This window comes from Drosophila simulans, chromosome 2L (assembly GCF_016746395.2).
Source record: "Drosophila simulans strain w501 chromosome 2L, Prin_Dsim_3.1, whole genome shotgun sequence".
NCBI lineage: Eukaryota > Metazoa > Arthropoda > Insecta > Diptera > Drosophilidae > Drosophila > Drosophila simulans.
The window spans coordinates 913,164-928,539 of NC_052520.2; the positions used below are offsets into that span (position 1 = coordinate 913,164).

Sequence of the window (15,376 nt, forward strand, 5' to 3'; positions counted from 1 at the left end):
AAATACAATTTTTTTTTTGATCATGTCCCAGATAAATGCCTTAACAAAATTCCAATCTAACTCAAATATTGTGGATATTGGGTCCATCAATATTAATAAAATATGCAATTCTGAAAATCTGAAATAGTATAAATAATGTTATAGCTCCTGATACTTTCAGAAATTTTATTTAGTTGAAAAAAAACTATAATTGTAACTATAACTTATTCCATTATATGTATTCGAATAATTAACATGAATCAAAATCTTAATATAATAAATTTTTTATTATATCATTCGCTCTTATCCACCGTTGATATGTTTTGAAACTGTTAACTAAGAACTAATTTCATTTCTATTAAAAGTGTTTTTGTGTAAATAATTATTGTTTATACTTTCAAAATAGGGGTATTAATTAATACTATATTCCGACTATGCGTTTTGGTATTTTCTAAACAACTTTTATTTTCAAGCAAGGAAAGGTCACACGATTTTGTAAGCCTAAGCAAAGCGCACGCAGGAGTTTTCGGAGAGATAGAAAAATCGTCGCCAAATAAATATTTAACAAATTGTAAGGCCGATAAACAATTGTACACTTAATATATATTTTCTGGAAGGCTTATTACCGATTTGCTCGACCTAAGTGTGCGGACCCAACCGCATGTCCAATTTTGGGGCGTGGACGTGAACGAAAGCCGATAATTAGGATTAAACAAAGAAAAATCAATATAAAGTGGCCGATATTGTTGTAGTTGCTATAAAAAGACAATTTTCTAGCATTTCCCTTGGCTGCGGATTTAATTACGCCTTTGTGAAAAATTGTGAAAATCAAAATGGCGTCATTGTTGTGTGCGTGGCAAGGCGCTGCCAACCTGCTTTAACAGAAAAACTGAGTAACTTTCACATTTTGTTTGTACCTAAAGTCAAACTTGGGTTGTAACCAAAACGAGGTAGAGAGACATTTGTGCTACAAACGTTCAGACAAACGCATGTTTTCGTATCAATACGTCGTAATATTTCATTTTCGGTTTTCTGAGAGTGGACAGCCTTCAGGGCTGCATTGGCATATCGATTACCGATAGCCGCGAGCACACGTCCGCATTTCATCAGTGCCTGAAAAAGCGCAACGCGTAAAACACGTTTTCTGCAGCTCCAAAACAAAAACAGAACACTCAAGCGGAGGGATTATTGGTTTACTGCGAGTTGACAAAATAAAATAACAGCATTTATTATATTCTGGCGCTGCTGCTGGAATTTGTTTTATACTCGTTTTAAAAGTGAATTGTAGGGATATAGCAAAATTTTATTCTGCGAAATTTGTTCTCAGACTGGTGTTTTCTCCTATTTTAGATACTATTGCAGTCCTTGAAAAAGCGAATTCCTATGGAATTACGTAATCAGTGGAAATTTAGTATCTATTAAGACACCCATACCAACAAAAGCGAGTGTCGCTGCACACACGCACGATCCAACACACGCGCACACGTTGCGTATGGTCACACCTACAAGTGTGGAAGAGAGACGGCCATACGGAGTTCAGCGTTGCCAGATACATTTTTTGTTTTCCACACAAACAAAGAAAATGGTGAGTTATTGGCTCGAAAATGAAAAAAAAAAGTTGTGCTTTATTTATAAGTGACTTATTTAATGTTTTTATTCGACAGCCTCGCATAGTTCCACTGCAATTGCTGAGGTGCCTGCGGGTGCTTTTGGACAACAATGGTGGAATTTTAAGTGCAGTAGAGGTGAAACGCATTTCGGGGTAAGTTCACCACTTGTCACCAGCGACACCTATCGGCGTTTGCTAATATCAAGATTTTCGCCCACAGATTGATGGCCAAGTATTCAAAAAAACTCGTCTCGAAATGTGTGTATGTACAAATTCTGAAATCCACAAAGACGGAACTATTGGGGGACTTTATGGCGGTGGGCGGTTGGTCGCTGGTCTACACCTGGCTAAATGATGCCATCAGGGCGATGAACTGGCCGCTGGTGCAGGAGATCCTGGAACTACTGCTCCTTTCTCCCGTGGATGTCAATCGCCTCAAGATAAACTCAGCACCTATTCTGGTCAAGGGTCTGTGCAAGGATGGCGGCAATGAAGGTAAGTTTTCTTTGATTAGTATAACTCTAGTCGTAGTCCTTACTCCTGATTAGTCTTTTTGAGTCATGTTGTGGGCTGTCCTTAATGCTTTTAATTACCTAGGGATTACTAATTGGCTTTTCTCGACCCCGTTTTCCAGGTGTACGCATTCTAGCCAAGCGATTGGTAGAGCAGTGGCTGAAGATTGTGACGGAAAACACAAGCATGACGATCCAAGGTGCTGCCCCACAAATTGCAGCCACTACTGCCTCCCAGGTTCCTGCATCCGTTTCTGGACCTGGCTCCGCTTCAGTTCCGGACTCTGCCTCTTCTTCAGACAGCACTGATAGCGCCGGAGCACCTGTGACGTATACCATCACCTCGGCGGCCAACAGTAGCAATTCCAACAGCATTACCATTAAGTGGAAACCCTTGTTGGACAACCCAGATGGTGGCGACGAAAATGTTTCTGGCACAGCATCGAAGGACAACGAGGAGGAACACCTGGAAAAGGGCTCCTCCGCAACCCACTCATTAGCCGACGCTAGTCTGGGGAGAAAGTCCGGTTTAGATGATAGTAGCTCCGCGGCGGAGGTTAAGTCTGGGGAGGACGTGGATAATAAGAAGCATAAGAGCTCCAAGAGCGACAGAAGTAAACGGTCCGAGAAGGAGCGTGAGAAGGATAGAAAGAAGGAAAGTTCAACGAGTCATAGGTCGTCCTCATCTAGCCATAAGTCGTCCTCTTCCTCGTCGTCCTCCTCTTCGAAGAGCAGTTCTTCCAAGAGCTCCTCCTCTTCTTCCTCCTCTTCCCATCGCAGTTCTAGCGATAAATACCGCGATAAAGACAAGGCTCGCTCTAGTTCCGGTTCCTCCAGCTCGAGCAAGGACCGGGAGCGCAGCAGCGGTTCGTCTTCTTCTTCCTCGAATAAACACAAGTCCTCAAAGTCCTCCTCGTCGTCGTCGTCGTCGAGCAGCTCTGGTTCTAGTTCGTCCAAAGATCGCAAGTCGTCGTCGTCAACTTCGTCATCATCCTCATCCTCGAAGCAGGACAAGGACAACAAGCTAATGCCTCCGCCAGCTGTGGCAGCATCAAATGCTGCAGGTACATCTCCTACAGCTTTGGCAAAGGAGAGCGACGCACAGAAGCCCAGATCGATTCCTATCATGTCCCGCAAGGCCTCCATTTCGATAGAGATTCGCCGGGACACCGAAAAGACGGCCACTGTAAAGACGTACCAGTCCAAATTCAGATCGCATGGCCTGACGGAAGAGGCTCCGCCTCCCCCATCGCGCAAGGGCCTAAAGAAGCCCACATCGTCGGCGGTTCCCACTTCTCCCGCTCTAATGTCAGTGCCGTCTTCACTGAAACGACCATCGCCGCCGCCCAGGGATTTGTCCACCGACAAGAAGGCCAAGATCGACATCAACAACGTCGCGGGACATGTGGAGAGGCCCGGAGCCGCCAAGCTGATAGCGCCCAAAAAGAGTAAGCAACAGATGCCAGAATCACTATTAATGCTCTTCTCTATTTTTTCCACAGCCCAACAACTTTGGTGGCTTTTGCTTTTGTTTTCGATCGGAGTCGAATGTCGAACTCCGCCGTATTATTTGTTGATCTCCATTCCATTCTCAAGGTGTTTAATTTTGCTTGGGGCGGGTCTTAAATTGTATAGCAGAAGTGGGGTCTTTTAGTGTGGGTACCTTGCATTATAATGTATCAATCGTGGCGGTGTTATCCCCGGATCAAGTTTGAACTGCGAGCTGCCCGAGTGTGACCTCGATTCCGGATGACGGCGGATGAAGTTGAATCCCGAAATCCGGTCACTGCGCATGCGCTGAGACCGAACGAAAACGAAATCTGAGGCACAGACGATGCCGTCGTCGTTGTCGCCGCCTGATGTTAAGTATCCAAACCTCAAATCTTGAACGTATTTAGCTTAGCTTAGCTATAAGGTATGTAGATTCACTTGGCGAGCAGCCCACGTTAAAGACTTACAAATAAAATACGGTTTCCTCTAGAAAAATACGATTTTTCTATTGAATAAAAAACGCATTGAGCGCAAAAGAAACTAAAACGAAAATATTGAATTAAGCTGGCGGTTCTATAAGTTGGTAGGTGGTTCGATCACCGCCGTGGGCTTGAGTCCCAGCTGCTTCGCTTTGGCCTCGATTTAGCTGTCGTGCGTCACCGAGGGTCTCCACAATTGTTCGCCTCGCTAGAGCAGGCAACCCTAGTTTACCCACATCCTCTCCGTAGTGCGTCATCAGCGGATGCGTCACCTTGCCAGCAAGCTGCTCGGTGCGCGTAATCTGATCGCATTTGGGTTCCTTGGGTAGATTAGCGTTGAGGAAACCCAATGACACTTATCGCTGTGCTGACGGGTGTCTCACATAAATATTGAGCCCCACAGCATTAAATTTTAAAGATGTTTAACTATTGTATATAACTGGTAGTCTTAACAATACAATTTTAATAAGTGTACTTCTCAAGTTTCAATTGCAATGAGAGATCATAACTATTTTAATTATGATGATCAATAGCATACTTAAACACTCTTTTTCGGGCAAAAAATAAGTTAAATAACAAAAGGTCTAATAATTACATTTTGCCATAAATGTTGATTAACATATGACATTTATGTATGAAATTAACATATATACCTAATAAAGTCATGCAAGTCAACACTTTTAAAGCACTTTTGGGGAAAATTGATGAATTGTTTAGTAGTTCTAGGTTTTGGTATATACTCGGTGCTTATTTCAGTAGGGACCCCTATTTCATGAATTATCGAAATTAAACAATCTGAAACGCAACAAGTGTGTGTCCAGACCAGATTGGTTATTTCCATAACTTTTTTACTTCTACCAATTTCCAGCAAAAGCAAAACCCACCAAAGCCAATGGGCCATTCAACGAAGGCCACTTAATCAATTTCTTAACCAAACCAATTACTGGAGCGATTACTTACTTTACCCTCATTTTTCCAGTTCAAACCCTGGTGGAGACCAACCTGTTCTCGGACGCCCTGGCCGCCTCCATCGAACCCAAGAAGGTGGTGAAGCGCAAGCGGACGTCTGCAACATCGCCCACGGACAAGGACGCGCCACTGGCGCCGCTCAAGTTCTACCAGGATACTCTGGACGAGTCGAAGAGCGAGGAGAAGTCGGACGACAGCAGCAAGGAAAACGATGATGCGCGCTCCGGGTCACCCGGCAAGGACACGGATGCCGATGACGACGACATTCCCCTTAAGAGGGTCAAGGAGGACATCGAGCAGAAGGTGCAAAAGGCGAAGGCTGCGGCAGGAGGAGAAGGCGGAGAAGCGGGTAACACCTCTGACAGCGCTGAAGATCTTCCCGAGGAGCCCAAGAAGCCTGGGCCTGGCTGTGGACCCGATGGACCACCGGGAGTGCTCACGCTGCACCGCCGCAAGGGCCCGAAAAAGAAGCTAACCTGGCAGTCAGAGGATAAGCTCACCCAGGTACGATACTTCGAGGTCGACCGCTCGGAGCGAGTGAATGTGATGAAGCAGACCTTCCTGGAAATGAAGAACATGGAGCGATTCAGCGAGCGGGACGCGCTGACCATTGCTCGGCGCGGATTCGACGACACCATGGAGCCGCAAATGGAGTGGCGGCCCCTACTCGAAGTCGATAACGTGCCCGACCACCCGAACGGAAACCTCTCCAAGCAGCGCCAGGTGCAGATGGACAGGGAGGCCACCACTCTAAGAGCCCTGTACTTCTCGCCCGACATGATTCCCGACAGTCCTGCGGAGGCGGAACTGGAGCCGCACTTTGCTCATGACATTCCCGTGATACCCATGGATGACTTGACGGGGAATCCGGATGCTGTCAACGACTACAGTGCCTTGGCGTGGCCGGAGCCCAAGAAATACGCGCCTAGCTCGGGAGTCGGAGCAAATATCAGCGGATCGGACATGGGCTTCAATGACAATGTGTTGACCGGACTGGGAGCTGGACCGAACCTAATGCAAAACCCATTCGATCCGTTCATGGGAGGCATGCCTGCTCCCACGGGAATGCCACCCGGACCAAACATGATGCCAAATCAAGTGCCCAACGGAGCACCGCAAATCTGGCAGAACCAAATGGGTCCGGGAGGTGGGCCGCCCGGTGTACCGCCCGGTGTACCGCCCATGATGAACGGACCCGGTGGCCCCGGAATGGATATGAACAATATGAACATGAACAACATGCCACCGCAGAACTTTATGGGCAATCAGTTTGGAAGTCCAGTGCCCCCATTCGGAAACGGCCCACCACCTGGATTCAATCAGTACCCGCCCATGATGATGAATGGCCCAGGGCCGGGACCGGTAATGGGACCCAATGGTCCAGTGATGGGACCCAACGGGCCCATGATGAACGGCCCACCCAATGGACCCATGATGAACGGGCCGCCCAATGGAATGGGACCAGGACTAATGATGGGCGGACCCAGGAACAACAACAACAGGAACAAGAACAACGGCGGCGGCATCTGGCGCAGCGGGGGCAACAACTTCCAGGAGAACTCCGGCGGCAACTGGCGCTCAGCAGGATCTGGCCCCAATCGAGGAGGCGGAGGAGGCAATGGCAACACCGGCGTCTGCAAGCAGTTCATGCGAGGACACTGCAACATGGGCAAGAACTGCAAGTACGTGCATCCGCAGAAGAAGCGCTTGTAGGACCTACCCGAATCTTCTGCGGAAGATTCAGCTGCATAGATCTCAGACGCGCACGGAGGCCGTGATTTCCGAAATCGAGTCCCCACATGAAGACTGTATCCAGGTTAGCTGCCGCTAGTTAATCTAAGTGTATATATGTATTCGGTATATTTTTGTGTAGACGCAGTCTATCCCTAAGTTTTTAGCCTAAGATCTGGGTTCAATCCCCTGCCCCGCTAACTTTATTATTATACAGATTACCATAAGGTTAAATATTTATAAGTTCAAATTTACACAATTAAATACAAAGTCATATGATGCAAAGCCAATGCAGTTGATTTCTTTAGGGATTAGAATTAAAAACCATACTTTTGATTTTCATTAGGCATGCCCAGTAGGTATATTCACAAGATGTTTGCTGCCGGGTGCTGAAATCGATGTCTTCAGGGGGTATGCCATCATCATGCGGTGCTTGCACTTAACCTGGAACTTTTGTGGCTTCCGTTTCCAGGCCCGCGACCCAGAATTCACTTTCTACTCGTATAGTTTCCACAGTCCAGTCTTCGTTTCAGTTACGTGTATTTCATCAGCGCGTTCGGTCCGCAAAATCATGAAGTCATTGCTGAATCGGATAATCCTGTGCAGCGCCTTTCTGGCCGTGGCCAGTGGTCTGAGCTTCACGGTGACGTCGCGGATCTACATGGATGTGAAGCACAACAAGAAGCCGGTGGGCAGGATCACGTTTGGACTCTTCGGGAAGCTGGCACCCAAGACGGTGGCCAACTTCCGGCACATTTGCTTGCGCGGCATCAACGGGACCAGCTACGTGGGCTCGCGATTCCATCGCGTGGTGGACCGCTTCCTCGTCCAAGGCGGCGACATCCTGAACGGCGACGGAACTGGCTCCATTAGCATCTATGGAGACTACTTTCCGGACGAGGACAAGGCTCTGGCGGTGGAGCACAACAGACCCGGTTACTTGGGCATGGCCAATCGGGGTCCGGACACCAATGGCTGCCAGTTTTATGTGACCACCGTGGGCGCCAAGTGGCTGGACGGAAAGCACACCGTATTCGGCAAGGTGCTGGAGGGAATGGACACCATCTATGCCATTGAGGATGTGAGTATTCGAAACAAACTGGTTAGATTCAAGCAAACCGGGACCACAATGGTGGCTAAAACGCTTAACCACACAGAAATGAAACAAACTTTTTCTGACCCATTTTCCGTTCCAGGTAAAAACCGATACGGATGACTTCCCTGTGGAACCCGTGGTGATCTCCAACTGCGGCGAGATCCCCACGGAGCAGTTCGAGTTCTACCCGGACGACTTCAACATACTCGGATGGATCAAGGCGGCTGGTCTGCCCGTGACCAGCTCCTTCTGCGTTCTGCTCATCTTCCACTACTTCTTCCGCCAGCTCAACATGTACTGCTGAGGACTTTAGAGTATAAGCTTTATTACTGCACATAAGACTAAGAAGCCCCCCCCCATCCACTCCGAATGAAACCCACAATAAATGCATACAAAACTGGAGGACTTCGCTAGGACACGAGCACGGCCTTCAGTAGGATGGGAAGAGTCGGTCCCATGTGCAACTGTGGGATACGTCTCAGCATTAAAGGATTAGCTCAGCTTATGTCAGAGTAACTCACATCGATGAAGAGGTAGTCCTCCACGTGCTGGTCCTTCTTGTAGAACCGCGACTCCGGCTTAAAGAGCCCAACCATGGTCACGTCCACTCCGGAATAGTTGGACAAGCAGCCCGAGAAGATCTTGGCCAGCGTGAAGTGGTGCTTGTGGTCTGGATAAACAGACCGGTTCAGGCTGTTGTAGTACTCCTCGATTAGGCGTCGGTCCTTGGGCGCCAGATCCCGCTGGTGCTGGACCATTGTGTCCAGGTCAAAGGAGTGGGCGTGCTTCACCTTGGGATCCTGCTCAGCGTCCATCAGTCGCTCCATCATATTTCTGTACTTCTTCTTGAAATACTCCAGTGCCGTGCACTTCTCAGCCCAGAAGGAGAACTTTTTGTCGGAGCTAGGGGATATTGTTATTATTCGAGTTTCTTCTAAATTAAAATGCATCAGATTATACCACTTACTGCTTGGCATCCGTGACGTTGAAGTCCACGTATAAGCCCGGAATCCTGACGGCCGTGCGTGCTGCTGCAATGAGTTTGCCGGGTCCGAAGAAGTGCAGCTTGAGCTGGAAGCGCCGCACGGAGTTCCTGGCCATGGAACCCAGGTCAAGGACGTAGCCGTGCTGCTCGCACGGAATGGGTTGGACGGTGAAGTGCTTCACCATCGCCGACTGTTTGACTCCCGGCGAGTTGTGCATCTTTTGGTAGGTTTGATGGACCTGCTGGTGCAGCTTGTACAACTCCTGCTGTGTGCGGAGTCGCTTTAGGTAACGCTCCGCCAGGATCAGTTGCCTCAGGACGGTGGCATGGGGCAGCTCCTGGTTGTTGTTCACCATCACGTAGGTGTGGACCATGCGGAACAGTTGAAAGTCGTGCGCTTCCTTCCGCTCGGAGGACATTTCGGACTCGCTGGCGGAGAGCAAAGAGAAATCCTCGGTGATGGATGGTTTTTCCTCCACTTGGTTCTCCTCCTCGCCTCCTGCGCCTTTCGGTTCTTCATCGACCTCCGTGATGGAGCGAAAGATCTCGTAGTGGTAAATCTTCTGCAGCAACCGGTACTCCTCCTCCACCTCCAAGGGATCCATAGGCGCAGAGGGCAGTGGAGAGGCCACTTCCAGCATGGGCAACACGCCTTGGCCCCTCAGGTGGAAGTAGCTGGAGTCGCTGTTGTTGATCATCGCTCCGAAGGAATGGCGGAAGCTCTCGCTGAAACCGAGGATGCCCTTCACACGTATCTGACTCGCTCCAAGTGGCTCCAGCTGCATAATATCGCTGGTCACCAGCTTGCAGAAGCCGTCCACCAGACGCTTCTCGTGGGCCTGCTCCTTGCCCGGGGACTTCACCTCGACGATAACCAACTGGAGCGGATACCTGCTCAAGTTGTTGACTCGCAGCGTGGTATCGAAAGTCTCGTACCAGGGCTAGTATATAGATTTATGTAGTGACATATTATCTAAAGGGTTCCAATAGTTAATATACCCACCTTAATGCCCATGTAGACGCTCTCCTTGTGGAACTTTATCTTCTGCGGAAGATTTACCAGCGTTACGGTGAATCGCTGAGTACGTCCGCCCAGAATGACCAACTCGAAGACGGCCCGCATCTCGTGGTTCCGCCGGATGTGCGGCAGATGGAGCTTGCACTCCATGTCCATGTGCTCGACGACGCCTCTCTTCTCGTAGAAATAGATGAAGCGACTGGAGAAGCAGTACTCCGAGGATGGCTCCGACCACTGATCACTGGAGTCGATGTGCAAGCGATCAAGAATGTCCGAGATGGTTTCCCGCACCACACTTGTCGAGCTCTGATCGCGGTCCTCCAGGTCGTCGGGGGGATCCTTTGGCGGGAATAGCAATGGCTTGTGCCTCAAGTCCATATCGTTGATGATGTCGCCCAGGAGATCCAGAATAAAATCGCCTTCCTCCTCAAATCGGCGAAACTGGCAGCGACACTCCTGGTATCTCTTTGTCATATTTGGCTGGTCCTCGCAGCTGAAGTCGTACTCCAGCATCCGCAGAATCTCGGAGAGAATTTCGCCAGCAATGCCATCCGGGTCGTCCTCGTCGCCTATGTACACCTCGGTGGTCTCCATCCTCTTCCACTTGAATTCGGCTGGCATACAGCCCTGGTTGACCAGATTAATGATGCTGTCGTAGGCCACGCCGCGATCGAAGAGGACGAGATCAGGTTGCAGGATCACCACATCCGGCACCATTATGGCCAGCCGGAGGGGAAGGGACTTGAGCTGCTTTCCCAGCGCCATAACCCCGATCCTTCCTTCGATTTGGCGGCAGTATTGGTTCTTCAGGCCGCCTCTGTTGAGAATCACAAAGATCTCTTTTCGCTCCAAGTCATTCATGCTAATCCTAATCTCTTTTTCGTAGGTGTCTTCGTAGAACTCCTTTATTCTGAAAGGACCGGCCACCTGGAGCGTAACCTCAGCGATAGGCAACGAACAGGGATTAAACAGTACTGGCGTTTCCACATAGGATCGTTCCTTCAGTGGCTCACAGCGCTTGTAGTTAAAGTTCAGCTTGGGTTATAAATAATAATAAATTAAACCATATAGCAATCCCAATCAAATGCTAACCTGCTTTGGGATCCAATGCAGTTGACAGTCCACAAAGTCGGCGGAAGTCCTTATCCTTATGATGTGCTTGCGTTGCGGGTACTTTTGGTCGATGACCTGCAGCAGGAAGTCGCCGGTGGCGTGGCCCTCCACGTACGAGCTGGCCAGGATGTCCAGCTGACTCTCGCAACTGGGCGACAAGTAGATGTTCTTCGGTTCCATGTCGAATCGGGATGTTAGGGCGTTGGTGGCACAGCCCGATGTGACATTGGCCTCCGGTCCGTAGGAATTTAGCCGTATGATCAGGACGCGGTAAGCGCGACCACCCTTGTTGATCACTCGTACTGGAAAGCGGTGGTGGTAAATGCTCTCCTGGAACTGCTCCTTGGTGTCGGTGTACAGCAATCCAGCATCGAATCCATTGCGGATATCGGGCTCAAAGTAGAGGGGCACGCCCTCCACCAGAAACGTGATGGGCAGCATCATCACATTGTCGAACTGAAGGTCGATGTACAGAGTGTTCTGGTACAAGTCGGGATCGGTGAACACCGACACCAGGGTGGTGTACATGCTCTGTCCCGTGGACGCCAGGGCTCCTCCCCTCGACGTCAGATACTGGAATTCTATGTCTTTCTAACAGCGAAATTGGAAGGGAAGTCAGTTGTGGAGTAAATACATCCAAGTACCCTTACCAGCCGCATGCTGAGCTTCGTGAGCGTGGGCGTGTAGTTGTCGATATAGAAGTGCACCACGCTTTTCTCGTAGACCTGCAGGCGCTGGTGCACGTACATCGGAGTAATCCGAATCTCGGAGGGCAAAACGTTGGCGAACAGGTGGAAGGCGTAGGGTCGTTTGGCGCCCACGATACTGACCAGACCCGATAGCCTGGTGCTGCCCAACGAGCGGAAGGTGACCGCGCACTTGGCAGTGACTTCCGATCCGCCGTCGATGAAGAACTTCCAAATGCCGTCGCGAAAGGTCATGTCGTTGGGCTGTGGAGGAAAAGGTGTAGTTAGTCAGCTGTTTACAGGAGCACTTTCCATTCGGGGTTATCCATGACTTACAACCACGTCAAAGTGAAGAAAGGCCCCTATGGTAGATCGGTTGGCAAAGTTCATCTCAAAGTCGTAGTCCTCGCCAGCGTAAATGACTCGGTTGGAGAGGTCAACCATGTTGGACCAAACTATATCGGGCACAACGCAGTTGTACTCAAACCAGAGCTTCGAGCAGAGGAACTCCGACTTGATCATAGTCTTCATAATGGGGTGATCATCGCTGGATTCCAAGGAAGGGTTGGCGACGACGGGACAAATCCGCACGGACAGCGATCGGTGGAAGTAGCCAACCTTGTTGGGCACCAATAGGATGGTGATGCTGCGCCCGGTGTTTGGACGCAGGTAGATTATCTCATTGTCACAGAACACTTCACGTGGATCGCTGGGGAGGGCGTTCCAGTCCATGAATATGTAGTTGTTGTGCTTGGTGAACACGGAGAAGTACTTGGAGCTCAGCAGACCCATCAGCGCCTCTTGGATCACTCGGCGATCGGTCTCCGACTTTTCGAAGATCTTCTGCTTCTTCAGGCTGGTCAGCAGATGGGCGGCCATTTGCGGAATGGGTTCTATGTGGAAAGTATGTAGCAACAACCCTTTAAAATCCCAATCCCAAGGCTTACCCATCACTTCCTCCTCAAACTCCGAACTGTAGACGGAATCGGTCGACTTCACGGAGTTCACAGACAGCAGTTCCGGCTCGGTGATGGTGAGGTGGATTTCCTTATGTTCCTCCAGCTGCTGGCTCTGCAGATCCTCGTGCACCTGCTGCAGATGCCGTATGGGATCCCGCACAGTTACGGGCAGCATATCCGTGGCGCTGCGAATGTTAAGGACCAGCGGCGTTTCCTCGCCATCTTCCGTGGCCTTCACCTGGAGCGTAATGGGCACTGCCAGCGGATTCATGAGCAGCATGTACCGCTTCTGGGGCACCGCAATCGGAATGCTTCCGAACTCCACCAGCTGGGGGAAGGTGCGCAGCTGCACCGGCTGTCCGGCGCCTCTGGTGAAGATTCGTGAGATTAGGGGCTACACTTTCATTACACTGGTAGTTACTTCAGTGAGATCTTGTAGTGGGCTCCATTCTGCACCTTGAAGCGCAAAGTATTGGTGAACCGGGAGGGCAGCAGCGTGTAAAAGGACAGGTTGAAGATTCCGCGTGTGCACGGCTCCAGAAAGAATCCCTCTGCTGGCGTGATGCGAATTCCGGACCCATCGGGATCCGAGCAATCAGTGTACACAACTTTGGCGGGCACATCTGTGGACATAAGTTGATATCATGTATTAGTGGGCAGAGGTCATAGCCCAGTAGCTCTAGTATCACCATCAACATTGAGGACCTTGATCTGGGCGCAGTGCTCTTCGCCCAGGTAGATCTTCCGGAAGTCAATGGTCTTCGGATGGAACTCCATGTCAACGCCGCCGATTGATCCAGAGAGGATGACGTTGTGCGATTCGATGCACTCCTGGGCGTCAGTGAAGCAAAAGGTGGCTCGACTGCGCTGGAAGTATGGGGGCTCCACGTCGTCCGAAAATGGGTTTTCTGGATTGTAGCTCGGGCGGAAAATCAATCGGATTTCAGCGGAAGACGCGGACCCAATCCTGGCCGGCAAGTCGAAGTCGAAGTGCTTGGCCGCATCTGCATCGATCTGGACGTTCTGGATACTCGTGTTCTCCTCGAAGTCGTACAGCAGCACGCTGTGCATGCTGACGGCATCGTCGATCAGTTTGTTGGAGAGAGTGCCTTCCATGTCCTGGCTATCGCTCACCCCTAACGGCTCGGAGTAGAACTTGCCGGCGACGAAGACTTCGTGGGGGGTCTCGTTGCACACGGTTACCGTGCGCACATCTTCTCGTGAAAACTTGGTCATGCCGAAAACCACGCTGCCGATGCTCAGGTGCACACCCATGGACTTGGGCGTGAAGAAGAACATCACCGGCTTGGGGGGCACTGCAATGGGATGCGATTTCAGCACACAGCCGGATGTGAAGGATTTGGGAATACTTACACACGCCGAACTTAATGTTGAAGAAACCCCTGTAGACATTCAGCTTTTTCGGTTGGATAACGAGCAGGAGCTTGCCGTAATCCTTCGGCGGCAGGATGTCCTTGTTGTTACTGATCTGCAGGCCCCGATTGGTGCTGTAACATGATCCTGAGCTGGACTTGTCACATGTCACATGAATGCACAACTTACTTTCTGTACCGCACTCGGACAAGATCTTTGGTGGGGTTGTAGATGATCATCTCATAGTGCGTCTTGTTGCCGGGCACGCAGTTCGGAAAGGTGATTGTGTCGCTAATCGAGGGACTTTCCAGCTTATCGAGTACTGAGGAAGAGTACGGCAATGGGATTGGAATCATGGCGACCAGACGAGCTTACCAACTATGGGCACTTGGAAGATGATGTTGGGGTGAAAGCACTCCACCAGGATGTGGCGTCTGCGATTGATGTCCCGCTTGGAGGAGGCCCTGATCCAGATCTTTACTTCCAGCGACTCGTCAGTGTTCAGGTAACGATGCAGGTCCAGTTCCGGTATCGAAACAGAAGTGTCTTCCGGACTGTCGGTGGTTACGTTGACCAAGCGGGGAAACTGCGGGCCAGTTCCATTAGAGTGAGAATGGATAATTGGAATGTGATTCACTGTTTACAACACACTCACCAGTCCGGTGTTCTTGATATTGAGGGTCAGGCCGTAGGTGCTGTTGACCCTGAAGCACTTGTTGTGTATCATCATCCGTGGCGTTATGTGCAGCGTGTCCACCATGTTGGAGTACTCACTGTAGTCTGCGCGAGGGCGAAAGAGGAGGGCATTGATATAGCCAGTACCTATGGTCTGTAATCTTACATTCCTTGGCCACGCAGCATTGAAACTGGCGCTTCGCTTTGCTATATCGTACTGGCGGCTTTGCTTGCCGCTCCTTGGCGGGTTTTCCAGCGTTTGGGGCTGGACGAGCGGGCTCCTGCGCGGGATTCGATTCCGAATCGGACATTCTGGCATGTAGTGTGTCCCCTAAAACTCAAAGATTGTCATAAAATATAGTTTCGTTTTAACTTGATAGAAATTCACCGCAGTGAGTCTCTGATGTTTTTTCAACAGGGTGGCAGCACTTCGGGTCACAACTCACCACAGCGAAACGGTTTAGCATTTGAAATTTCATGCAAGCAGTGCAAGAGGCGTTTTAGTTGATTTTTTCTGTTCTTAATTAAGTAGAAATGCGGTTGGACTCGAATTTGCTGGGCTCTCTTTGTATTCATTTTTATTATTACATCTATATACCTCCTAATCAGTGGTCCTCTGGCTGTAGTCGCTTTTCTGGGGCTGCTGTTTTGGCAAAACAATTTCAATTTGGAAACCCAACGCAGCGTGAGCACCACAAAA

The 15,376-nt window shown here is 49.9% G+C and overlaps 3 protein-coding genes across 4 annotated transcripts; 2 read left to right on the forward strand and 1 right to left on the reverse strand.

Moving 5' to 3' along the window:
• The first annotated feature begins 427 nt into the window (after positions 1-427).
• On the forward strand, positions 428-7,853 carry LOC6730510 (serine/threonine-protein phosphatase 1 regulatory subunit 10). 2 transcript variants are annotated; one of them, XM_016179342.3, is made up of 6 exons: positions 428-550; positions 1,330-1,564; positions 1,644-1,741; positions 1,809-2,083; positions 2,223-3,548; positions 5,050-7,853. In XM_016179342.3, exons 2-6 carry the CDS (start codon positions 1,472-1,474, stop codon positions 6,750-6,752), a joined length of 3,495 nt encoding a protein of 1,164 aa, XP_016022968.1. In that variant the 5' UTR covers positions 428-550; positions 1,330-1,471; the 3' UTR covers positions 6,753-7,853. The 2 variants fall into 2 exon arrangements, with proteins under 2 accessions (XP_016022968.1, XP_016022969.1); XM_016179343.3 differs by lacking the exon at positions 428-550 and adding an exon at positions 586-1,263.
• On the forward strand, positions 7,342-8,265 carry LOC6739191 (peptidyl-prolyl cis-trans isomerase, rhodopsin-specific isozyme). The gene is made up of 2 exons (XM_016169025.3): positions 7,342-7,851; positions 7,967-8,265. The coding sequence occupies exons 1-2, from the start codon at positions 7,342-7,344 to the stop codon at positions 8,168-8,170; spliced, it is 714 nt and encodes a 237-aa protein (XP_016022970.1). The 3' UTR covers positions 8,171-8,265.
• Positions 8,189-15,069, reverse strand: LOC27208148. The gene is made up of 15 exons (XM_016183761.3): positions 14,843-15,069; positions 14,657-14,781; positions 14,377-14,587; positions 14,191-14,323; positions 14,002-14,135; positions 13,317-13,943; positions 13,049-13,250; positions 12,616-12,995; positions 12,005-12,561; positions 11,633-11,932; positions 10,962-11,573; positions 9,855-10,904; positions 8,834-9,792; positions 8,388-8,769; positions 8,189-8,330 (listed from the first exon to the last, which is right to left on the reverse strand). The coding sequence occupies exons 1-15, from the start codon at positions 14,985-14,987 to the stop codon at positions 8,277-8,279; spliced, it is 5,871 nt and encodes a 1,956-aa protein (XP_016022971.1). The 5' UTR covers positions 14,988-15,069; the 3' UTR covers positions 8,189-8,276.
• Between the last annotated feature and the right edge of the window lie 307 nt (positions 15,070-15,376).